General features: G+C 51.5%; 9 protein-coding genes across 9 annotated transcripts; 4 read left to right on the top strand and 5 right to left on the bottom strand.

The window, feature by feature from the left end:
* Nucleotides 1-63: 63 nt before the first annotated feature.
* BO66DRAFT_299055 (SUMO protease ULP1) lies at nucleotides 64-666 on the bottom strand (the record flags this gene model as incomplete). The annotated part of the gene is made up of 1 exon (XM_025643208.1): nucleotides 64-666. A coding segment is annotated over one exon (603 nt), but the record flags the coding sequence as incomplete, so codon positions are not given.
* BO66DRAFT_475078 (uncharacterized protein) lies at nucleotides 365-3692 on the bottom strand (the record flags this gene model as incomplete). Its single annotated transcript, XM_025653194.1, has 3 exons — nucleotides 365-901; nucleotides 970-3591; nucleotides 3648-3692. 3 exons carry the CDS (start codon nucleotides 3690-3692, stop codon nucleotides 782-784), a joined length of 2787 nt encoding a protein of 928 aa, XP_025499243.1. The 3' UTR covers nucleotides 365-781.
* Nucleotides 3693-4871: 1179 nt separating this feature from the next.
* BO66DRAFT_395498 (PAP2 domain protein) lies at nucleotides 4872-7226 on the bottom strand. Its single transcript, XM_025648231.1, has 5 exons — nucleotides 6888-7226; nucleotides 6588-6804; nucleotides 5721-6488; nucleotides 5139-5629; nucleotides 4872-5055 (listed from the first exon to the last, which is right to left on the bottom strand). The coding sequence occupies exons 1-5, from the start codon at nucleotides 6940-6942 to the stop codon at nucleotides 4988-4990; spliced, it is 1599 nt and encodes a 532-aa protein (XP_025499242.1). The 5' UTR covers nucleotides 6943-7226; the 3' UTR covers nucleotides 4872-4987.
* A 1395-nt stretch (nucleotides 7227-8621) lies between these two features.
* Nucleotides 8622-9843, top strand: BO66DRAFT_213058 (Rho GTPase Rho4). Its single transcript, XM_025642604.1, has 3 exons — nucleotides 8622-8995; nucleotides 9062-9265; nucleotides 9326-9843. The coding sequence occupies exons 1-3, from the start codon at nucleotides 8708-8710 to the stop codon at nucleotides 9683-9685; spliced, it is 852 nt and encodes a 283-aa protein (XP_025499241.1). The 5' UTR covers nucleotides 8622-8707; the 3' UTR covers nucleotides 9686-9843.
* Nucleotides 9844-10378: 535 nt separating this feature from the next.
* On the bottom strand, nucleotides 10379-11177 carry BO66DRAFT_475075 (DASH complex subunit DAD1; the record flags this gene model as incomplete). The annotated part of the gene is made up of 3 exons (XM_025653193.1): nucleotides 10884-11177; nucleotides 10667-10729; nucleotides 10379-10555 (listed from the first exon to the last, which is right to left on the bottom strand). The coding sequence occupies exons 1-3, from the start codon at nucleotides 10971-10973 to the stop codon at nucleotides 10379-10381; spliced, it is 330 nt and encodes a 109-aa protein (XP_025499240.1). The 5' UTR covers nucleotides 10974-11177.
* Nucleotides 11178-11346: 169 nt separating this feature from the next.
* BO66DRAFT_383612 (zinc-binding alcohol dehydrogenase family protein) lies at nucleotides 11347-12976 on the top strand (the record flags this gene model as incomplete). Its single annotated transcript, XM_025646061.1, has 4 exons — nucleotides 11347-11866; nucleotides 11919-12004; nucleotides 12044-12545; nucleotides 12595-12976. The coding sequence occupies exons 1-4, from the start codon at nucleotides 11766-11768 to the stop codon at nucleotides 12974-12976; spliced, it is 1071 nt and encodes a 356-aa protein (XP_025499239.1). The 5' UTR covers nucleotides 11347-11765.
* Nucleotides 12977-13432: 456 nt separating this feature from the next.
* On the top strand, nucleotides 13433-16754 carry BO66DRAFT_432042 (uncharacterized protein; the record flags this gene model as incomplete). Its single annotated transcript, XM_025650619.1, has 4 exons — nucleotides 13433-14003; nucleotides 14068-14542; nucleotides 14593-15405; nucleotides 15451-16754. The coding sequence occupies exons 1-4, from the start codon at nucleotides 13575-13577 to the stop codon at nucleotides 16752-16754; spliced, it is 3021 nt and encodes a 1006-aa protein (XP_025499238.1). The 5' UTR covers nucleotides 13433-13574.
* Nucleotides 16755-18712: 1958 nt separating this feature from the next.
* On the bottom strand, nucleotides 18713-18973 carry BO66DRAFT_334029 (uncharacterized protein; the record flags this gene model as incomplete). The annotated part of the gene is made up of 1 exon (XM_025644191.1): nucleotides 18713-18973. One exon carries the CDS (start codon nucleotides 18971-18973, stop codon nucleotides 18713-18715), a length of 261 nt encoding a protein of 86 aa, XP_025499237.1.
* A 1926-nt stretch (nucleotides 18974-20899) lies between these two features.
* Nucleotides 20900-21775, top strand: BO66DRAFT_443101 (uncharacterized protein; the record flags this gene model as incomplete). Its single annotated transcript, XM_025651483.1, has 2 exons — nucleotides 20900-21394; nucleotides 21461-21775. The coding sequence occupies 2 exons, from the start codon at nucleotides 20900-20902 to the stop codon at nucleotides 21773-21775; spliced, it is 810 nt and encodes a 269-aa protein (XP_025499236.1).
* Between the last annotated feature and the right edge of the window lie 408 nt (nucleotides 21776-22183).

Below are 22183 nucleotides of genomic sequence, written 5' to 3'. Positions count from 1 at the left end.
CCTCCCCCCCCGGTGCCGCCATCCCCGCCCCAAGTGGCCAGTCGAAGTGCTGACCGCGACCACTCACAGCATGACCCCCCGGCCCTGGACGGGATTGAAGTCCCCGTCCAGGCCTCCATTCATCAATTCCCCCACTATTTTCTGTCGCAGTAGTGGGGAGTCTGGAGCCCCATAGGATTGGGGCTCCAGGTTGATGGCGACGGCTTTCGCCGTCGACAGGAGGAAGACACCACAGTCGGACCCGTTGTCTTGCCGGGGAGACAGGGACGGCAGCACCTTCCACTCCGCCTCCACAAATCCCTCCCCCAGTTCCCCCCCCAGCCATGTTTTGATGAGATTTACATGGCGCCTGTTCAGCCCCCCCAGGGAATCGAAGTGTTCGATGGTGCGATCGCACGGCTTGACCACGATGAGTGTCCAGTGAGATTTGTCATGGATAGGCACAAACACCGTGTCGACGTTGAGGAGAGCCTTGCCTCCAATCTTGGCCCGTGTCGCCCACCTGCGGACAGACTCGTATCCCTTGTCTCGCAAATTGGAAAAGAAAAAAGAATTGAATGCGTGGTATCGCGGCTTGTCATGCCGCCCAGAGTTGTTGTTGGTTCTTCGCAAGTAGTCGATAATTAATGCCATGTACGCGTTGATCACTTCGTCATTCAGCCACTCCAACGGTGTATAGCAGGTTGCCAGATCTCGTGTCGTCAATGTCTCTCCCGAAAGTGTAGTGGCGACCTTCCTCGACGGTGGCCCAGCCATGGTGTCTTCAAGGCGTTTAATCCACTTAGCGCTTAGGGGTCGCACTGCGGGCCGCTCGAGGAGGATTCTTGCGGGTGGGCGTTGCTGGCTCTGCCTTCTTCTTTTTCCCTCTTTTTCCTCGTTTTCCGCCACGGTCGCTCTCCAGCTTTTGGCAAGAAGAGACTCAGTCCTGCCAACCGGGATAGGGGAAGGGGTAGGATAGAACATGCTTACCGCAGAAAGTGCTCGACCCATGGGGTGTTGCTCTGCCTCCTGTGTAGAGGGATCCTGCGAGAGCATATTGCTTTCCTGTGCAATAACAGATCTACCTTCATGGCTGATCACTTCATCAGCAGTCGTCTGATTGGTATTCACATGTTCGATATTCGTGTCTTCGGTTCTCATGTACTCATTGCTCAACATATCGCGGGGCGTAACTTTAGTACTCGTCAAATCGCGGGACGTAACTTCAGTGCTCATCAAATCGCGGGACGTAACTTCAGTGCTCATCAAATCGCGGGACGTGGTATCAGGAGCCATAGGAGCAATGTTCTCCTTTTGCTCTTCATCGGTAATAGCTTTAACATCGGTTTCTTCGCTGGAAAGGATATTTCTCGCGTGCGCATCGAGAAGATGCTGGAGATGTCCAATTCGTGCCCTTGGCGGTGACGGTGACGGTGACGGTGTCCATGGGGCAGGAGGCGCATTGCGAGGTGTTATAATACGCTCGCCTGTCACAGGCGAGTTAGGAAAGTGAACTTTGCGGGAGGGCTTCGGCTTTGGCGTATGCTTTTCATGATTGGCATCAGAAAAGCTGACGGTAGTCGCATCGACCACAGAAGACCTCGAAGATGAGGCCACAGCGTTACTGCTGGTCTTCAAAATACTCTTCGTTTTCACCTCTTGAGACTGTGCCGTCTTGGGTCTTTGGCTAGCAGTTTCCTTCACCTCGGTGGAAGGAACGCGAATGAATGGGAGAAAATATGCTCGTCTCCTGTAATTGATGCGCTTGAGTGGCTCGGGATCTCCTGCACGATGGGCTTCTATTGCCTCTGCGACTGCAAGACTCCCCACGTGAGCAGGTGGAAACATTTTACGCACAAATGAGCCGCGTGTGCGAAGGGGAGAGAAGGCCATCGGAGCTCGGGTCTCGGACTTCTTGGAAGGATGGACTGTGTCTTCGGATTCGGGTGCGGCACGTTTCAAAGACTTGGGCTTGGTGGCCGAACCAGAGCTGGGTGTATCTGAGGAATCGGAACGGCTAGACCAAAAGTTGAAACCACTAAAATCAATCTCGACAAGTTCGAAAATACCGTCCGCCGGCGACGGCATTTCAACAGGATGGAGCGGCTCGGGGGTGGCATCCATCACATCTGGACTCAAAGCATCATCAACAACAACAGAAGCCGCGTCAAGCGACGGCATTTCAACAGGATGGAGCGGCTCGAGAGTGGCATCCATCACATCTGAACTCAAAGCATCATCAACAACAGAAGCCGCGTCAAGCAACGGCATATCAGAATCGGCAGGTGGTCCTCTTCGGTGATCTTCAGGACCATGCTCATTTGTATCTCTGTGGAGTACTTGCTGAATGCGACGTTTGAAGGTTCCAACAACATTCACAGCTCGTCGGGCGGTGATGGTAGCACGCTGACTTATATCATGACCAACAACACGCACAACCCTAGCGGTTTTGGTGGCACGCTGGGTGATGTGGTTACCAACACCACGCACAGCTCTAGCGGTGTTGTTAGCGCGCCTGGTCATGTTGTTACCAACGACACGCGTCAAGCGCGCTGTCAACCCAGCCCAGCTTGAAGCAGGGTTAAGAGCTTGCTCCGGTACATAGTTGTTAGTGAGGTCGGCAAACCGTGTTGCTGCTGAGGTTGTTTCCGGCCAACTGCCGGGTGGACGGACTTGGGGAGTAGTAGGAACACGCAGAGTAAATTCATGCGAGGGATGTTCGATACGTGCCGTATCTGAAACCAAAGTATGCATGTCCGTTGCCTCCTTCTGCTCAAGAGGTGGGCATGACTTGGCAATTGTTAGACCGTACGGAGTGTTTTGAGATTGTTGCGGTCTATAAGGACATTCGTCATCTTCGTCAGATATCTCTAGTGGTCTCTTGCGAGTCGCGGTACTCGAGGAATCCTGCCCTTTGCCGGCCAAAAATGTGGCCTCAAGCTTCTTAAACTTCTCTTCTTCTGTGCCAGGCATAGGGTGAAGTTGGACTCTCGGCCGACTGTGATAAAAGGTATTGTCCAAAGTGCTAGCTTCACCAGTGAGACCAAAGGGACGTGAAGCGAATCCATTTCGCGAAGTGCTGGGTGCATTGAGACCAAATGGACGTGGAGCGAACACATTTCGCGAATTTCTGGGTTCATCGAGTGCAAATGGACGTGGAGCAAACGAAGTACTGGGCTCACTGAGTCCAGATGGACGTGGAGCGAATACAGTTCGCGAAGTACTAGGCTCATCGAGTGCAAATGGACGTGGAGCAAAAGAAGTGCTAGGTTCATTTAGACCAAAACGTCGTGAAGCGAGTACATTTTGCGAAGTGCTGGTTTCATCAACACCAAATGGACGTGAAGCAAATGCATTTCTTGAAGGTCCAGCCGAATCTGGTGCAGTGCGACGAAATAGAGGTGAGTCAGGATTGTCGTACCGGCTTGTTGTTGGGAACCAGTCAGGGTCGCTTCGGCTGGGACGATGGATATTGCCCAGCTTGGGTCCAGGCCCATTGGCGAGGAGTGCGGTGTTATCACGCATGAAGTTTGGCTGAGCGGAGATGTTGATATCGGACAATCCGGGAGGAAGACGCCTAGTGGGTGGATTCAGTCGAGACATCTGCTCGCGCTAGGAATCGGTTAGTCCTGAAGTTATTATTCTATCCTTGGGGCGGATGAGCTTACCTCGTGCTGCCACAATTCAGCGAATGGATCGAGAGGGCCAGACATTGTAATGTCAGCAGAGTGATATGATTGTGAGTGTTGTGAGTTCGGTGATGAAAGCAGTGAGATGTGAGTTCGGTGATGAAAGCAGTAATGTGAATTTGGTGAGAAACGAGGCAATGTAAGTTCGGTGATAGAAGCAGTGATGTGAGTACGGTTATGTGATGTGATGTGTTGTGTGAAGAGGAAGTGGAGAGAAACGAAGAGAGGTAGAGAGAGAGAGGTGGGTGGGTGGGTGGGAGGGAGGGAGGAAGGAAGAAGAGAAACAGAAACAAAAAAAAAGGGAAGGCGCAATCACAACACGATCATCGCCATGGCAGGAACACTGTTGCCGAAATATTCACTGAGGTCGCGGTGCAAATTGGTGTTACATTGGAAGGCGTGGGGTCCAGTGAATGTGGTGGGCGCAACTGGGGCAGGTGGAAAGAGTGAGAAGTGAATGAATCAGTGCAGCCGCGATATGAAGTTATTGGGAAGACCGAGCTAGCAAGCTAACTAATAATACGTACGTACCCCGACGACGCCCGCCCGCCCGCCCGCCAATTTATGCTCAACCTTAGAGAGGTTTAGCGCCGGAAGCTTGACCCTCCCTCCGGGGAAAAGATCACGTGAAATTATACCTATACGTATAAGTTACTCGAGTCTTGGTGATCGGAACGGCCACCCTTAGCAGCCTCTCAATCAAGATCTCTCGATCTCTCGAAGCTACCAACGAGTACAAAGTAAACTGGCTATTATTGTAAGATTGACACTCCGCGAACGCGATGATGGCCCTTTATCTTCACGATAAGTCAAGGATCGAACCGGAAAATCAGTGGCCCAAAATCCTCCCAATTTGCGAAGCGCTACCTAGGTACTTCTTAGTAGAATCGGTCACGTAGAAGCGGTCCGCCACCACGAAGTGGACCAGAAAAGAAGGCCGGTTTTGTATATTGAAATCCTGATGAACAATATGACTCGACTTGATTCTAAAGCCTTCTATAACTATATATTAAACTGAAAGGTCTGGGTCCAAATACAGCTCTAATCACGTTTATCAGTTTGATTATATATGAGAGTCCGCGGAAAAGCAACAGAAGCTGTTAGCAAGGCTTTGCTTAATAGGAGAGGTGCTTGGATAGACCTTGCTTGCTTGGGAAGGTGCTCGAAAATGCCTCAGGCAAAGAAAAAAGAGAGAAAATAAAATCGTATATACAGTAACAGAAATGTCAGCTATGTTACATCGCGGACGTGTAGAGTCCGATGTGCTGGACTGAACCAGGAGACACAGTCAAACCGGGACTACACCCATGACCATCGTGCTAATAGGCCGCAAGACCAATTTGCGAGAACAAGAGCGGGGCCCCCTCCATAACTATCCAAGCAATTCCTTTCGATCCAGAAATTGTCAGCACACTTAGCCAAAGCGAAGTCGCGGGTGCGATGATTCAAAGGGATCTTGGCAGGACCTACCAGAATACACCACCAGCTTTGTGACTACCTCTACATCATAGCGTACGCGCGGGCGTTTGATCTGCGCGAAGAGTTCCTCTTCATCGGCCTCGAATCCAGCATCGAAATCGGGAAAGGGGACAGTGGATGAGTCCGCTTGGCAAGCATTGTCAAGAGACGTCGCAGGACCTAGAGCTCCCGTGCCCATCATGTGCTCATAGTCATTGAGCTTGGATGGCCGTCTTGACAGCTTCGGTGGCTGAGCCTCTCTGGCGGAGGAACCAGCCTGGCCAACCTCGGTGGCAGGGGTAGCCTTATGGCCATTGGAGAGACTCTCCCGCCTGCGCTTCTCACGATATGCCAATGCTTCATAGGCATCGGCCTCTGATTGAGGACCAACGGATATTGCTCGTCGTCTCGGATGGCGTATCGTGGTGAGGAACGATGGGATCTCGGATAAATTTGGGAGGACTTCATGATCCTTCAGATGCGCTGGAACACGGGAGTATTGCCTATCAAGTCAACCGGTTAGGTGTCTGTTTAGAGGTACTCCGTTTCCATTGAAGTTCGGCCCTCCTGAGCAAAAAAAAAAAATCAACTTACGAAGCATTGGTGAAGAACCTCCGAGGAAGGATCAGCCCTAGCTTTTCAAGACCCCGGAAAACAGGTGGAAGAATCCGAAGCATGAAGGGTTTTGTCACTGCCCGCCAAACGAAGAGTAATAGGATTCCCAGGACCAGCCGAAGAGCAGTTTTTGTCATCTCCACCAATTCAAATTTGGGCGCAGGGCCTGCTGCCGACTCATACCACCCCATCTTCGAGCGCGCCAAGTGCCAATAAGCGATTTGAGCACCGAGTGTCACTCCCGCAAAAGCCACGCTATCATCAAAGCATGGGCAGTCATCCGCAGGCTCTGGGTGCACACGGACCAGGGCCAAGATCAGCAGAATGACTACTGTGACGCCTTTCCCTGTAGCAGCAAGGATATATTCGTCGATGATCGGCCCATATGTGTACTGCAAATAGGCAAGGAAGCCACCTAACAGGCAGCCCGTGACCACGTCGCAGAATCCATGCATCCCGCAATACAGGCGGCCCAGAACAATGGAGCTGACATAGACATATGTCAAAGCCTGAAGTGCCAAGTTCATACTAGAGCTAAGAGTACAATCCGGAGAATTGAGGAGGGAGAGAACATAGACTGCGACCGAAACGGCATTCGTAGAGTGAGTGGAAGGAAATCCATACTCCAGAGCCGCAGAGCCGGACATTGTTATGCGCTGGAGGGGTGGAGATAAAGGCCGAGGTAGACACAGGAGGTCCTTGATGAAGCCACTAAAGAAGACACCGGAGGCCAATAGATGCACCATCCTAGACGAGAGCCAAGTATGTTAGCGATTCGCAGCTACCAGGCGCAGAGTCCCCAGACGCCGAAATAGTCGGTCGTAACATCCAATCGAGAGCACGTACCCACGTCCCAAGCTTGCATAACCGCACCAGAATAGAATTGGGAGGAAAACCATGAAGAAGGTGTGTGTTCCTAGGTTGGCCGTGAACGCAAAGTATGAATCCAGAGTCGGAGTTCGGATTTTCTCCTGGCACCAGGCGAGATATGGTGTTTCGAATCGAATCAATGGAAGCAATTTCTGTCGTGGCCAGTAACGCCAAAGAGGAAGCTGGTTTCGATCTAATCAAAAGCACAGGTCAAGCCACTGTTAGTGTTGGACAAAGAGACTGACTTCTGATAGGACAAGTACTGTACAAACATACAATGATTGAGACTTCTCAGGCCAGCGTCGGGCTGGCCATTTTTGCTGTGAGCCATTTGCGATGACTGCTGCCCAAGCAGGCAAGCGTGTAGAGCTATCAAAGTGATGAGATGATTGCGATTCCCTCCATGTGATTTTTTTTTTCCGTTTCCTGGCGGACAGACTCCCTTAGGTTCTCCGACCGCCTTGGGTGATCATTAAGGTTTCCGAGAGATTCAAATAAGACAAAATATAGAGATAATGCCTGAGTAGTCGGGGCGAGGAAGGGAGAGGGGGCCGGTTAGACACAATGTCAACGTCGATTAAGGAGAGAAATCAGAGCCAGCCTGGAGGTATTACTACTAGATTAGACTACTTGTCCCGCGGACGCGGACAGTCACTTATCAGAATCGTGTTGGCGGGATTTGGCGGTCAATGCGCCCGCCGCCAATTCGAACCTCCATGAAGAAGAGCCCCAAAGGGCCAGGGACGTGCTGCAGGGTCACGTGTCAGACCGTTTTACTCGTACTTGCATAATCAACCTTGGAAGTCTCCATAAATACCCTACTTGATGGATAAACAGACATCTACTAATATCATGTTTGAACACTATATAAAAGTCGGGTCGTGCGCACAGTCCGTGAAGGATGGACATCCATGATATATATATCATGTGTGACGAGACTTCTTTGGGAGTCTCCGTCCCCCCTCACAGAAAGCGTGGCCTACCTGGGAAGCACCGGGCAGAGTTCAAGGCTCCAAGTATGAGACAGTAGCCGGGACCAAGTTACGTCAGAAGTGATTCCACTCCTAGGGTTGGTCGGAGACTGTCACAACGCCTACGGGTTGAGGCAATTACGCAAGGAACCGCAGTTGACAGACGCCATCCCATCTAATCAACCAACAGATCGGAATTAGACTAGCCCTGGCACTAGGAACTATACCCCGATCTAAAGATCGGAAAGTGATTTGAAGGACAAAGGAGGAGTTGGCAAGAACCAGAGGAGTACGGAGTACTGTGCCGGACCACATGGGAGAGGCACAGCTTGGATGGGATGGAGCCTTGGTTCTAGCCCAGTGAAAGTCCACCAATTCAAGGAATTGGCAATTCAAGGAATTGGTGAGATGTGACGAATCTGCTAAAAATAACATTAAAGATGGAGCACTATGTCAAGAGGAAAAAGCTCACAGAAGACAAGAGATGAGCTGAAACTGTCCTGGACTGCCTCAAAAGTAGGGAACTACTTGACAGCGGAGACAGTGCGTCATTTGTCCCGCGGCGTTGCCATGGCAGCTCATCGGCCGGTAAACATCGGTCTGGCGGTTTCACGTCAGCCGCAATGGGGCCTCGTCGCAGCACTGGCACCAGCACTGGCACCAGCACCAGCACCAGCACTAGAAGCAGCCCGCCCCATCAATGGCTCTTCGGCCATCGGTCCCCGTATTAGAGGTTTCGATCTCGAAGCCTGACATCCCTTCCTCCCTTTTGGAACCTCTTCGTGCTGGTTTCGCGTATTGTCTTTCACGTTCTCCTTCCCAACCACCCCTCCTCCTCCTTCACCTCCACCTTCGCCTCCACCACTATAATCAATCTCCTCCTTCGTGCAGCAACCTCGCAGCGACGTGTCGACTTTGGAGCCTCATTGACACAAGAAAGGAAATTCCATAACTACCTACCATATTTCAAAACTCTTGGCTTTTGCATTCGGGCAACCAGGTGGATCTTGAATAGTGATAATTATCTGGAAGCATTTCTTGACCGACACTTTGGTTCCCCCCCCCCCCCCCCCCTTCCGGAACGACTGGATACCTACATTCCATCAATTCTCCTATTCCGACATCATGTCAGGTACCATGTATGATGACCAAGCTTATGCACCCTCGCGTCGTCATTCACTCGCAACTCCTCCTCAGTCCATGAATCCGCGACAAAGCCGGACGCGCAGCCAGAGCGTCAGAGTCAGCAACGGCACCGTCAGCACAAACACCAGTGTTTCCAGCGGAAGGATGTCAGAAGCCACGAATATCACGCAGCCTCCGGCATATTCCAAAAAATTTGTGGTGGTGGGCGATGGCGGCTGCGGAAAAACCTGTCTCTTGATTAGTTATTCGCAAGGTTATTTCCCGGAGGTAAGTGCCTGACGGTCCCTGCGGCGGCTTGACTCTTCCGATCCCAACTGACCCCCCCCGGCTCAGAAATATGTTCCTACGGTGTTCGAGAACTACATCACGCAAACAACTCATCGGGCTTCCGGAAAGACAGTCGAGCTCGCTCTGTGGGACACTGCTGGCCAGGAAGAATATGATCGTCTACGTCCATTGTCGTATCCAGAGACAGATCTCCTGTTTGTTTGCTTTGCTATCGACTGCCCCGCCTCGCTAGAGAATGTGATGGATAAGGTATGCTTGATTCTGGCCCGCCGTCTGCAATTAGTGGAAGCCTCTGACCAAAATACATAGTGGTATCCTGAAGTCTTGCATTTCTGTCCAACTACCCCGCTCATTCTAGTGGGCTTGAAGTCGGATCTGCGCAATAAGAGAACATGCATCGAGCTGCTTAAAACCCAAGGACTGACGCCGGTAACGCCCGAACAAGGCGAAGCAGTGGCGCGTCGTATGAACGCCTCGTACGTGGAATGCAGTAGCAAGGAGATGCGCGGTGTTGACGGCGTATTCGGACTTGCAGTCGATATTGTGGTTTCCGCCGAAGAACAAGACTGCAATGACCGTCAGACGTCCAGCGCTGGCAGCAAACCCCGAGTCGGGGGCGCCGGTGGCGGCGGAAAGAAGGTCAAGAAGCGGAGCTGCAAGATCCTGTAACTGGTTGGCTCGCTTTATCTCTCTACTGACTCCTCAACTGGTATATTCTCATACACCCTTACCACCCCAGCATTTCATTTCCCCTTTCACGCTCATGCCACACACAAGCCTGGTTGCTTTGACGGCTTCACCGACTCTTTTCACATGTGATACGAAATAGCAAAGCGAGATGGCGCCCGGCCATGATCGGCACCCTCCGTTTGACTTTTGATGTTGGTTCTCAGTCCACTTGGGCTAGTATCTGTTTCTTGAAATTTGCCGGCGGCTTTCTGTTTGTCCAATCGTCTCTTACGTTGTTATACCTGCTTGGCCTTGATGACTTTTTCCCATAAACTCCGATTGTCTCAATCATCTCACGCTTCTGTCCCCTTCTTTCTATTCCTTGAATGCTTTATGTCTGTTATGAGCACGGCCATATGGCCTCTATTTGTTATGCATGGGACGGGTGTTTTCTTTTTGGCGCAAGCGACATCCCATGTAACTGAATCCGAACACCATCCCCAAAAACTTGCTGGGAGATTATCCAGTAATTCATTCAGCTCTTTGGAAAAGGAAGGATATCCTGCGACAAAAGATAAGTAGACAAGCTCCCTCGACCACGCCAAAACAGATTCACGCCATACTCAAAACGCCGGATTTTTAGCCAGATATCGTAGACAACAAACCATATACCTCCACCTCCGAAAACCGCAATTAAGCCTCAGCATCCTTCATCTCCTCATCGCGAAGCTCACTCTGCCCCTCTTCCTCCTCCTGCTGCTGCCCCCCCTCGTTCCGCCGATCCGGAGCCTCCGTCCCCTCAGCCGGCTGGCCCATAAAATTCTCAAACCGCGACCACAGGGCCTCGACGGAGCCAAACTCATTCCCCACCTACGCAAGGATAGATTAGCGATCCGTTTTTGATCCTTGCATGGAAGCCAATAGAACCACATCCTCCATGAGGTGAGGAAGGGTGGGGTGGGAGGGAGCGGTGAGACCTACAGAGATGATGCTCTCCAAGTTCCGATTGAGCCGATTCATATTCTGGAGAACTTGCTCCATGCCCTATCCACCACCCCCATGTGAGTTTAGCTTCAGTGAGGTATTTTTTTGGGGGGCGGGGGTGTTCTCGCTTCGGCGAAAGAGAAAGGGCCGACCAACAACGCAATGAGACGCCCATCGTACCGAGAGATTCCGGGATGAAAGGTGGAGGGCTTACCACGGCGATTTCTCTTACGAGCTCTGCCCGTTGCTGCTCGAAGACTGTCGGTGTTATGGAGCGGGATTTTGCGCCGGGCGTTGTTGACATCTTTGGTGGTTTGGGAGATGTGCTTGGGAGATGGGTTGGTCTCTTGCAAAGGGGATGCTGTTCAATGGAGGGCTTCGGCCTCAAGTCTGTCGCTCAATGCGGAGTCACTCAGGTTGTACTGTGCTTAGATAGTAAATCGTATCCCGGCCCTTATCCCGTCTGCTTGCGCGTTGCCCTGATTGTTTTTCGATGCTTGTCTTGTGGCGGGGCGATCGGTCCCTGGCTGTCCCGATCAAGGTGGGTTTGTTTATCAAGCCGGGCAAAATTGTTCACCGCTTGACTGTCCGCCTTGTCTTATCGATAAGGATGCTGCAGGGATGCGCTGGTTCTCGCGATAAGGAATCATGCTGATCTCGTTTGTGTATGCAGGGAACGGGAAGACAGCGATATTGAAGCATGCGAAAGCTCGTTTCGTCGAAGGACCCTGACTGCACGGAGCGAAGCTTCTGTTTGATGGCTTGGGGATGCGAGACGACAGCTACCCCTGGACTCCGCGATGTTGTCTAAGGATTTGACTACAACCTCGAGAAGTTGGCTTCTTTGTACGCCAATGCATTACTCCAGGACGCGTTGTTACCGGACCGCTCATCGAGAGCTAATGGCACTTGTGCGGACCAGCATCAAACATGTCTATAGCACAAAGCCACTGACTATATTGACGGAGCATATAGTCTCTTGACGTGCCAGTGACGTAACCTCACCAAAGTGGTTATAAGTTCAATCCGCGGTGACTGCTATGTTCTTTGACGACAAACTCCTTGAATCGAGAAAGGCTTGAAAATTTTAGTCACAATGAAAGCGATTGGCGTTGAAGAGTACGGTCCCATTGATCACCTCCAGGCGAGGGAAATCCCGAAGCCTTCCGAGCTCCAGCCCCGGGATTTGTTGGTTCGGTACGAGCAATTTGTCTATTGATTTAAACAAGGACTAAGAGCAATCGATCAGGGTCAAAGGAGTATCCGTGAATCCAGTGGATACGAAAGTGAGAAACGGAACTTACGATGATTACCCAGGCAAGCCCATACCGGTTCGTGACCCAGGGTAGGATTATTTTACTGACGAATCGCCAGACTACTATGATAATGTTCCCCGACCGTTCCAAATCACCGGATATGACGCTGCAGGTGTTGTGGAAGCAGTCGGCTCTGAGTGCTCCTACTTCAAGGTCGGAGATGAGGTCTTCTATTCCGGAAGTCCTATCAGGCAGGGTTCCAACGCAGAATATCAATTGGTGGATGAAAGGAGTGTGGGACAGAAGCCGAAGCGTCTGGACTACGTCGAAGCCGCTGTCATGCCTCTGACATATATCACGGCCTATGAAGCCCTAGTGGAGAGGCTGGGAATCAAGAAAGGCGAGCGCACAGCAATCTTGATCATTAACGGCGCTGGTGGAGTCGGTGCTGTGGCAATTCAGATTGCGCGCGTGTTGCTTGAAGTACCGGTGGTCATCACGACAGCCTCGCGACCGGAGACAATCAGCTTTGCCAAAGCGATGGGTGCTACGCACGTTGTCAACCACCGGGAGGACGTTTCAAAACAGGTAGCAGATCTGAAGCTTGATCTCCCTTTGAAGTATGGCATGGCCCAACTTCAGTGCGACATAAGCTGACCATTCATCCAGGTACATTTTCATCACACATTCCACGGACCAGTACATGGATACATGTGCCAAGGTTTGTGCTCCATTCGGTAAGGTTTGTTCGATTGTGCAAGGCCAGGCGAAAATGTATGGGACCGAGTTCATGTCCAAATCTCTCACATTCGTCTGGTGTCTGCTTGGCACGAAACCGTATCACAAGGTGGATGTTGATTCGCATCATCGCATCTTGGAGGAACTCTCGGAATTGATCGACTCTGGAAAGATCAAATGCCATTTGACCAAGCGACTGAAGCTCACTCTCGAAGGTGTCAGGAAAGTGCATGAACTACTTGAATCTGGTGGAAGCATAGGGAAAGTGGGCTTGGGGCCGGACGAAGCAGGGTCCGGAGAGCCATTCGCTTGAAATTGATTAGCATAGAGACATTGCTACCGCATGTTGCAGCAGCATTTGATAGGATAATAATCACACACTGGTATAATATAGACAGGGTCCTGAGAATAGATTGCTCCCCGCGAGTCCCCCGCATCAGGCAGGGTCTTTAGCTGGGCGGCAATGCGGAGAAATCCAACACTAGTCCTACAGCGAACAATTCAGCATCGACGCTTGCCGTACTAGACTCGACTCACCGGCCTAGTTGGGCCCGAATACGACTGCCCCCGTATTTCTTTCCCAGAATGTGATTGCGTCAACACTCTAGTTTATGCAGACTTCCCTGCAGTGCCGATGGCTTCTTACCTTTCCGACTTGATCCTTTGCGGAGCCTTTTTTCGCTGATCCTGAGCCTGCCTATCTCTCTCTTTTCAGGTATTCGTCCATGAAATGTCTCAACCCGGCTTGTCTGAATGTACAGGGTCACAACGAGCATCTCGGGGTAGGGCCAACCGAGCCTTGAACCTGTGTGAGAGCTGTGATGGAACTGAGCTATAAAGCAGAGAAACATTCATCATGAGAACTCATAAGCACCAGCACAGTGTGCAATCGCAGCTTGCCATTGACCGAAATGCGTTTGACCTCGCTTCTGATTACCGCGCTGCTATCACGACAGGGCATTGCCCTCGCCCACAAGACGACTGGACCTTATGACGACCTCGGCTCGTTTCAGGATCCAGCACCTCGCGTGCGCCCTCGTTTCCGCTACTGGCTGCCGGATGCAAGTGTCGACTCCGGACGTGTTCAACAAAATATTGAAGATGCTGGTGCTCTGGGTGCTGGTGGTGTTGAGTTCCTCCCATTCTACGCTTATGGCTCCGAGGTACCAGGGGCGGACTGGGCGACCTATGGCTTCGGCACGCCGGCGTACCTTGAGATTTTCAAAGCTGCTCTCCAGGCTCACAAGGAGGCTGGCCTTGCCATGGACTTTCCCCTTGGTCCTAACCAGGGCCAGGGTGTGCCTGCACGGTATGATGATGAGGGGCTTCAGTGGGATTTGGTAGGTGGGAGAAAGGGCACTATGTGCTTTTGTGCACACTAACATGTTGAACTTGAATCATAAGGCTCCCTACACAGTTGCTATCCCTTCGAACGGAACGTATGACGGCAGGATTCCAGGCTGGGATACAGGCGATCTGGTGGCACTGGTTTCGGCTCAAATCCGTTCTGCTCGGAACGTCACTGGCCAGACCGTTACGACTTTCTACACCGTGGCAGTGGAGGACCACATGCAATACGTGCTCAAGAATGCAACACTACAGGACTGGACAGACGATGTATCATCAGAAGGCACCGTTCATCTGAGCCTTCCTTCGTCTCACGGCGAAACCTATCTGCTTTTTGCATTCTATCAATACCTGACACACACGCAAAATCTCCCAGTCAACTCAGACATGACCGGGACAATCTTTGACAATGGTTCTTACATTGTCGACCACTTCAGTGCGCAGGGAGCACAGGTAGTCACCAGGTTCTGGGATGACTACTTGCTCGAGGACGCTGAGATCAAGGAGCTTCTGTCCGAGGTCGGTAACTATGGTAAGCATTCCTGCCACACCAAGAGACGAACATAGCTGATAAGTTGACAGGCTGGGAGGATAGTATCGAGGCGACTTCGAACATATCGTGGACGCCATCGCTGCCGAAAGTCTTTTATGACAAATATGGCTATGACCTGAAGCGTTATCTACCACTCTTCGTTTTCGGCAACAACAACATTGGCATTCAAACCGCTGCACCGGGTTCGACACAGTGCCTGCTAGATACTCCAGACCAAGGAAAGGGATATGTGAATGATTTCCGTGGTGCTGTAATGAAGGGATACCAGGCCTACGTGGAGCACTACACGAACTGGACCAACGCGATGAACCTACAATACTCGTCTCAGGTTGGCTACAATCTACCTGTTGATGTCTTGGCTAATGTACCGTATGTCAATGCACCAGAGTGCGAGAGCTTGCAGCACCAGAACAATGTTGACAGTTATCGGCAATTCTCTGGTCCCGCGATCTTAGCAGGAAAGAAAGTCATCTCGAACGAGCTGGGCGCTGTTACAACCGAAGCATATAGCCATACGATCACAGAGCTTCTGTGGCAGGTCAATCGAGCGGCTGCAGGGGGCGTCAATCAGGTCGTGTTGCATGGACAATCCTACTCTGGAGACTACTACAATACGACGTGGCCAGGCTATACAGCGTTCTTCTATCTGTTTTCAGACTCATACTCTGAGAAGCAGCCATACTGGAACCACGGGTTCTCAGAAGCCTTGAACCACATTGCGAGGTTACAATACTCACAGCGAAAGGGTATCCCGAAAGTTGACTTGGTCGTCTACAGCAAGGTCTCTGCATCTGATCCGTATTTGGACACTATCTATAACCATAGTGACCTGATCGAGCATGGTATGTGTTTTCCTTTCCAACTTGGCGGGCTCTGCGTTCTAACAGGAAAAGGTTACACCTATGTCTACCTGTCACCCGAGAACTTCGCCTTGCCTCAAGCTTATGTGAAGAATGGGTCATTGGCACCGGATGGCCCCGAGTTTCGCGCCATGATTATCCCTAGGGTGAGCAACCTCACGCTTGATGCCATCAGCCATATCAAAGAATATGCCCGTGCAGGTCTTCCGGTGATCTTATCAGATGGACTGCCCAACATCTACTTCACAGAAGATGGGACCGAGACTGCCGCTAGGGCAGAGTTGGCCTCCCTGCAGGCTACCCAGAATGTCTATACAGTCGCTGCTGGCCAAGCAGCTAGCAAGCTTCCAGCTTTAGGCATCTCGCCCAGGGTCAAAGTGCAGGCAGATGGGACCTGGCACTCTACCTGGAGATCCGACAGCGACGGCACAGAATATCTTTTCATCCTCTCGGACCTGGTCAAGTCTGCTGGCACGGTAAGTGTCGCAACCACCAAACAGCCTTACTCACTAGATCCGTGGACTGGCAAAGAGAGCCCACTTTTGGCATATCAACAGGAATTCGGACGCACAATGATTCCCTTCTCCTTTGCTGCAAACCAGACCGCCATACTGGTCTTCAGGGACACCATGACGTCTGCGACATCACTCCGTACCGCCGACATTCCCACTTCAATCATTGGACATGAGTACAGTCAAGCAGGGAGCCTTCATCTGCATGTCTCGTCCAGCAGCCTTGCAAAGACATCACTGCCACTCTCCAACGGCAAAACCATCACTCAGCTCACTAACCGCACCGTCGCCCCAAGTATCACTCTCTCTAACTGGAATCTCACTGTCGAGCATTGGAACCACCCTCTTAATCTAAGCGATGCCTCCACTATCGCGCTCAAACACAACACCACCCACAGGCTCACTTCCCTCGTCTCCTGGCGCGACATTCCCGCCATCGCTAACGCCTCCGGAATAGGCTACTACACGCACAGCCTGGCATGGTCGCCTTCAGCATCCGCCTCAGGCGCATACCTCCTTCTACCCAAAGCCACCAACGGGGCGCGAGTCTACGTGAACGGTCACCGCGTCCCGCCCTTCGACTACCAGGCCCCGAAGATCAACATCAGTCCGTACCTTCACGCCGGCGCCAACGAGATCACGGTAGAGGTTCCGTCCGTGATGTGGAACTGCCTCCGCTCGATCTTCGATGAGCTCTGGACAGGCGGCATTCACCCGGCGAATGTCTTCAAAGCCTACGGTGGCTTGCCCGGAACAGTGGATAATGGGCTTATCGGAGAGGCAACGGTTGTGCCATATGTAAATGTGCATGTAGGATGAAGATCATCCAAGCAAAGTTCAAGATCCGCAGACAGAACATAGCAGACAAATCCAAGCAGTCCCAAAACCAATGAGATCGTCGATCGGGAATCGAAGAAGAGACTCATACATTAGAAAACAAATCTCCACGTGTTGTCAGCCTAAACCCTCACCCTGGCTACTTTCGAAGTAGAGCCACCAATACAGACGAAAGCAAACCAACCCGCCTTCTATTTTTCTTCCATCCTCCCGATCATCCGATCATCCGATCACCCAGGATTATTCCCCGAACAAGCAAACCCACGAACCACTGTGAGGAGTGAGGATAAGCGACGTTCCAAAAAGCAGGCGCCGATCCGCGACCCGTAGCGAGCAGATCCACGGTATTGGTAGCGCCCCCCGGCCCCGGAGAAAGGCCCCCAGACACTACAGAATCCAAATGATTTAATTGAGTTCAACGCCATTGTTCACCAGCCTCTAGTCTAACCACCCCAGCTGGCTGGCTGGCTGGCTAGTGATTTACCTACACAGTAGAAGCTCGCTCGCTCGCTAGTGACGGGTCTAGAACACCCACCCCCCACCCCCCACCCCCTGCCCCCGAAATCCCCGAAAAACAAAGCCATTGTTCCGACTCACCTACGTAGCATAGATCTGCAAACCACATTGATTCAGATTTACTCTAGAACCGAAAGGCTCCGCGACGCGATTGAAGATTACACCTACATAGACTACATAGTAGTAACTTTGAACAGTACGGAGACGTACTGCCTCCTGCCGGTCAACAAACAACAATCCATCTCGCGCCAAAACATACCGACCGACCGCCTCACCTCAACAACCAACTAAACCCCATGAGCCATTACATACTACATACTAGTTATATGTAGTCCGGCCCCAGCATTGCCCGAACCACATTTCGGAAGCGAGCGAAGCCCAGCCCAGCCCAGCCCAGCCCCAGCCTAACTATGAGTAAGTTAGCCGCCACTAACGAGCCCGGGGCAACACAACTCGGCAAAAGATGATGTCAATGTATCCACTTCCCGGGGGTTCGTTCACTCAATTGAGGCGAAGGGAGTCTACGTAGTCTAGAATGTGACCACTGGATTCCATTGAACCCATAGCTTGAAATTATTCTGGATGTGGAATACGTAGTAACTTGGATCGGGTTCGGGGCATGTTGCTTATTCACTCCCTCACTCACTAGTCTACGGACTTACTCATACTTGACTCATCGCATGGAGGGTTGGGTTGGGGCAAAGGATGGGTGGGTGGTTGGGGGGGGAATTTGGATTTTAGGGGTTGGGGCTGGGGTTGGGGTTGGGGCGAAGGAAGGGGTCGGGCATCAGTCAATTCTTGCTGATGAGTATAATGATGAGTCGGGTCTTGTAGATGAAGGCAAATGAACTGGAGCCAAACCTAGTGGTGATTGTCACATGGACAATCCAAACCACCGAACCAAGGAACCCAGAGGCAAGGAACAGGTCATGATCGTTCATGATCCGGGAGTTTCACAAAAATAAATCCAAGTTTTGTAAATTGTTTTAAACCATGCTTCGATCCATCGTCTTGTAAGAACAGAAGATTTCACCCTAGAAAGAAACACCCCTAATTGTGTTTGCCTGTGCCTACTCCTGCGCTAAAGTGAAACCCAAAACCAGAGTCCCATCCCGGAAATAATGAAAATTGTAGTGACATCTACTCCATGTCTAGATTCCAAACTCCGAAACATGAATTCGACAAAGAGAATAAAAAAAATGGAGTTCGTTTCGTCTTGTCTCGTATAGTGATTCGTTGCGTGGTTGTTTGTGTTGCCATGTACACCAGCATGTTGATGTGTTGTAGCATAGTGGAGATCGTAAGGAGGGTAAAGTGGTAATGTTATGCGTGAGAGGGTCTCCAGGACCGCTCCTCGCTGAGGTCATTATCGCTAATGATTGAAACGCCTGTAAATAGGATTGTGGTGTGGATAGTGCATCCTTTCAAGTCGAGGCGCGTCGATTAGGGACAAGGATGTTGCTGAGGCGTTTCCACCGCTGTCCCGGCGATGACAGATTGTCCCGCTCTATGCGATCCTTGTCTATGCTGGCTTTTGAGGAAGACTGTGTAGATGATCGCGGTCGGGTAACGAAGGCTTCGTGGTCGGCGAGAACATCTTCAAGTCGCACGTCGGAGTCGGAAATGCGAGGATGGCCATCGCTGGGGTCAAGGATCTCGATAAACCGGGACGGCATGTCGCGCATATTGTGTATGTGTTTAAATGTAGTGTAGATGCGTAGAGAAGTGTGTTTGGGGAGTCTTGTCTTTGAAGGATGATCCAAAGAAAAAAGAATTGCCTCGGTCGTGTTTCGAGATTGGGAAAGCTTGCTTTTTGACCTCTTCTACTTCGCTCTTAGTCGGCTGGGGGCGGAGGTCGTGTGCGTGGTCACGAGGGACGCGGAGAGAACTTTATTCAAATATGGGGAAAGCGGTCGATCATGGAGGTACGTGCATGCAGATATTGACCGAAAAACCAGATTCTCACGGTCGAGTGGGAAAATGAGTGTGAGAAGAAAAAATAGGAGGGCTGGAAAGAAGGTCTGAACGGATATGGTTTCCGTGTAGCCTCTCCAGGGGGAGAGGAGGGAGGACCCTTAAAAAGAATCGAGGGGCAAAGGATGTCTGAGGATAAAGAGAAACCCCTAGAGAAAAAGCAATGAGACGGGAGATGAGAAAGGCACGGATATTGCAGTAGTCGAGAATGCCGATTCGTTGATTACAGTTTCAGTTATGCGCCAGACAGGGATGTCGAAGCAGTGTGGTTTTTGCAACGGAGGGGGAGGGGGGTCGGTCAGAAAGATATCTATGTCCAGCGGATAAAGGGCGCGAGGCGCCGCTGACGTCCGGGGAAAAGAAAGAGTATATTTATGAGTATGAGTCCTCTACGGTAGGACCCATCAGCCCTTGAAATGGTATGTCGATTATTCCGCGCTTTTCCCGCCTCCCCAATAGGTCATTGTACCGGGACAAGCGGGGGTTGGTGATCATGGATGGGGATCAACTGTCGGGACTGGTATGGTGGCGCATCAGTCAGAGCAAGGGCAGCGACATCGACTTCCGCCGCGCAAGCATAATATTCTGATGGGTTGGCGGACCCTGTGATTGATGAGGATACATGAGGATAAGCGGGGAATGTTCTGTGAGAGGAAAAGCGGTTCGTCCGTCATCCTGAAAGGGAGGTGTGTAAGAGGGAGACATTGGTGCTGATTATGAAGCCGATGATGCTGATGGATGCGTGGGATGGAAGGGGGTTGGTCCGTTGCCTTGGGCCACAGTGAGTGCCCCTCTTTCGGGATGTGCAAAAGGTTCAAGCACGGCGGAAAAAAAGAAAGAGAGAAGGAGAAGAAGAAGAAGAATGATCGTCATCGGGTGACCGACTGTCAGGTGTAGAGAAAAGAAGAGTGCAGGCAGGTTAATCATGGGATTGTGAGGACGACTCCACCCACCGGTTCTTCCCGCCCGTCCCGAATGGTCATCATCGCTACCTACAGTTCTCGAGGCAACAACTTATCTTCCTTCAGTCACTGACTCACTCGCATCAGAACAGGAGATGACGTTGTCCATCTGTGGCTGCAACTCTCATTGATGAACTGTGGCTTGACTGGGGCTGGCGATCATAGATAGTCCACGCACACCGCAGAGCGGTAGACGTGTCCCAACTCCATTATTCCCTTCACATTCAACCAATGTTCAACCGATGTGCAGCGCGGGGGCGACTTTCAGATCAGCAGATTGCAGGTGTACTGCCTCGAAACGACTCAACGCGCAACGTAAGAGCTTAGCAAGCTCTTGGACAGATCACGGAGGCTATTCTTAGCAACGGATTGACGTCGAGTCATCAGTAGGTAGGGTGGAATGTTTTTGTAAAAGGAAGCTTGTTGCCATCGAGGGGGGAAAGAAAATGTTAGTGGTACAAGAGATAGATCGGGTTGAGGTCAACACCACCACCATTCAACCTGTGGAAGTTCTCCTCTCGCGGCATGTGCTACCTGTGACGTCATGGCCCCTACTTTCGCTCTTCGCCATTTCCTCCCTCACGACCACTTCGACTTCGAACTAGTCACTATTAGGTACCTAGCCTACCTATCGGACACCCGTCATTCTTTTATGATGTTCCACCAGTAAGCGACATGCCGAACAAGCGCGTCAAAAGAAATACCCGGTCGTCACAGAAGCTCCCTTCTCCGCCTCGATCCGAGCAGGATGCTGCAGTCGCAGATGACGCTCATTGTGTGGAAGACCCTGCGTCAGGCGGCGGGGGAGTCACAGAACGTCAGACTGAAGACCATGACTCAGTGACGTCGGACCTTGCGGACGAAGACGAGATGCCCGAGGAGACAGGGAGCACTGGCGCACAGCTGGCTATGCATGCGGCGGGATACGCAGGCGGAAGCGGAGCAGGCTACAACGCGCTCAAGTCGTTCAACGGTCAAGTGTATTCCGGGATGGCCGTCGGAGGCTCGCATACCTGGAAGTATGATGAGGGAACGTGGAAGGAGACGAAGGAGGAGCCGGACCTCTGGCGCATTGATTACCGCACAAACAAGCGACGTGCAAAAAGAGCGCCGGAGGGAAGCGGTGCACCGGTGGGGACGGAGTATCACTGGTTGATTGTAGGACATCAGGTATGTGCGGGCTTTTTTCTTTCAGGTGCAGAGAAGATCAGCAGTGGCATTGCTTACTCTGGGCAGCACGTCAAGAAAGTCGATGCGAATACCTACGAGACCTATCTGACCGGCTCGAAGTATAAGCTCGCGTACAAGTCGGCCTCATCGAACTCGTGGTCTGTTCCGACCGTGAAGAAACAGCGGGAGAGAGAGGTCGAGCTGCTGGAGGATGCAAAGCATCGCGTCCAGGGACTGCCTCCGGTGCTGGCATCGGAGAAAGTCAAGGTTGAGAAGCATGAGAAGGGGCAAACGAAGCTCGACACTATGTTCGGCAAGGCGGGGACCAAGCGGAAGGCATCCCAGGATGCTGACAACGGAGATGAATATGGAAATATATGATTCACTAACTGTGGTTGGCCGTAATGGATGCGGAATCAAAATGCACATGGACTGAAAATCACATTTTTTACGCCCCCGTGCATGATGAATTGGGGCAATAGAACTGCTCCCTACATGCAGACTGGTGGAGTGACTAGCTCAGAAATCACTCGAGATTCAATGTTTGAGCTCATACATGATATACAGTGTTGTAGCACCGTGCAGGTATGATATCCAGCAATCTTAGTGCTATCTCAGGCGCAGTTCTGCGCATACACCTCTAGCGGGCAACTGTCTCCATGAGTATAACCCAAGAGAAGCTACGGTCTTGCTAAAGACTAGTAGTAGCATTATAGACGAGATGCGATCTCCCTGCCACTTGACCTCCTCAAGCTGCAAGGGTGAACTGTTCGCAGAGCCTCCCCCGCA

This window comes from Aspergillus aculeatinus (assembly GCF_003184765.1).
Source record: "Aspergillus aculeatinus CBS 121060 unplaced genomic scaffold BO66scaffold_64, whole genome shotgun sequence".
NCBI classification, from domain to species: Eukaryota; Fungi; Ascomycota; class Eurotiomycetes; order Eurotiales; family Aspergillaceae; genus Aspergillus; species Aspergillus aculeatinus.
Note: the sequence above shows the minus strand (reverse complement) of the source record. Positions and strands in the feature narration are given on the sequence as shown.

Bases quoted from the DNA above. Each gene is read 5' to 3' on its own strand.
- BO66DRAFT_395498 (XM_025648231.1), bottom strand. From the start codon at position 6,942: ATGGCTCACAGCAAAAATGGCCAGCCCGACGCTGGCCTGAGAAGTCTC. The intron at 6,805-6,887 runs GTATGTTTGTAC...GCTTTTGATTAG, and splicing joins CCTGAGAAGTCTCAATCATT to ATCGAAACCAGCTTCCTCTT. The intron at 6,489-6,587 runs GTACGTGCTCTC...GCTCTCGTCTAG, and splicing joins TATGCAAGCTTGGGACGTGG to GATGGTGCATCTATTGGCCT.
- BO66DRAFT_213058 (XM_025642604.1), top strand. From the start codon at position 8,708: ATGTCAGGTACCATGTATGATGACCAAGCTTATGCACCCTCGCGTCGT. The intron at 8,996-9,061 runs GTAAGTGCCTGA...CCCCCGGCTCAG, and splicing joins CGCAAGGTTATTTCCCGGAG to AAATATGTTCCTACGGTGTT. The intron at 9,266-9,325 runs GTATGCTTGATT...CAAAATACATAG, and splicing joins TAGAGAATGTGATGGATAAG to TGGTATCCTGAAGTCTTGCA.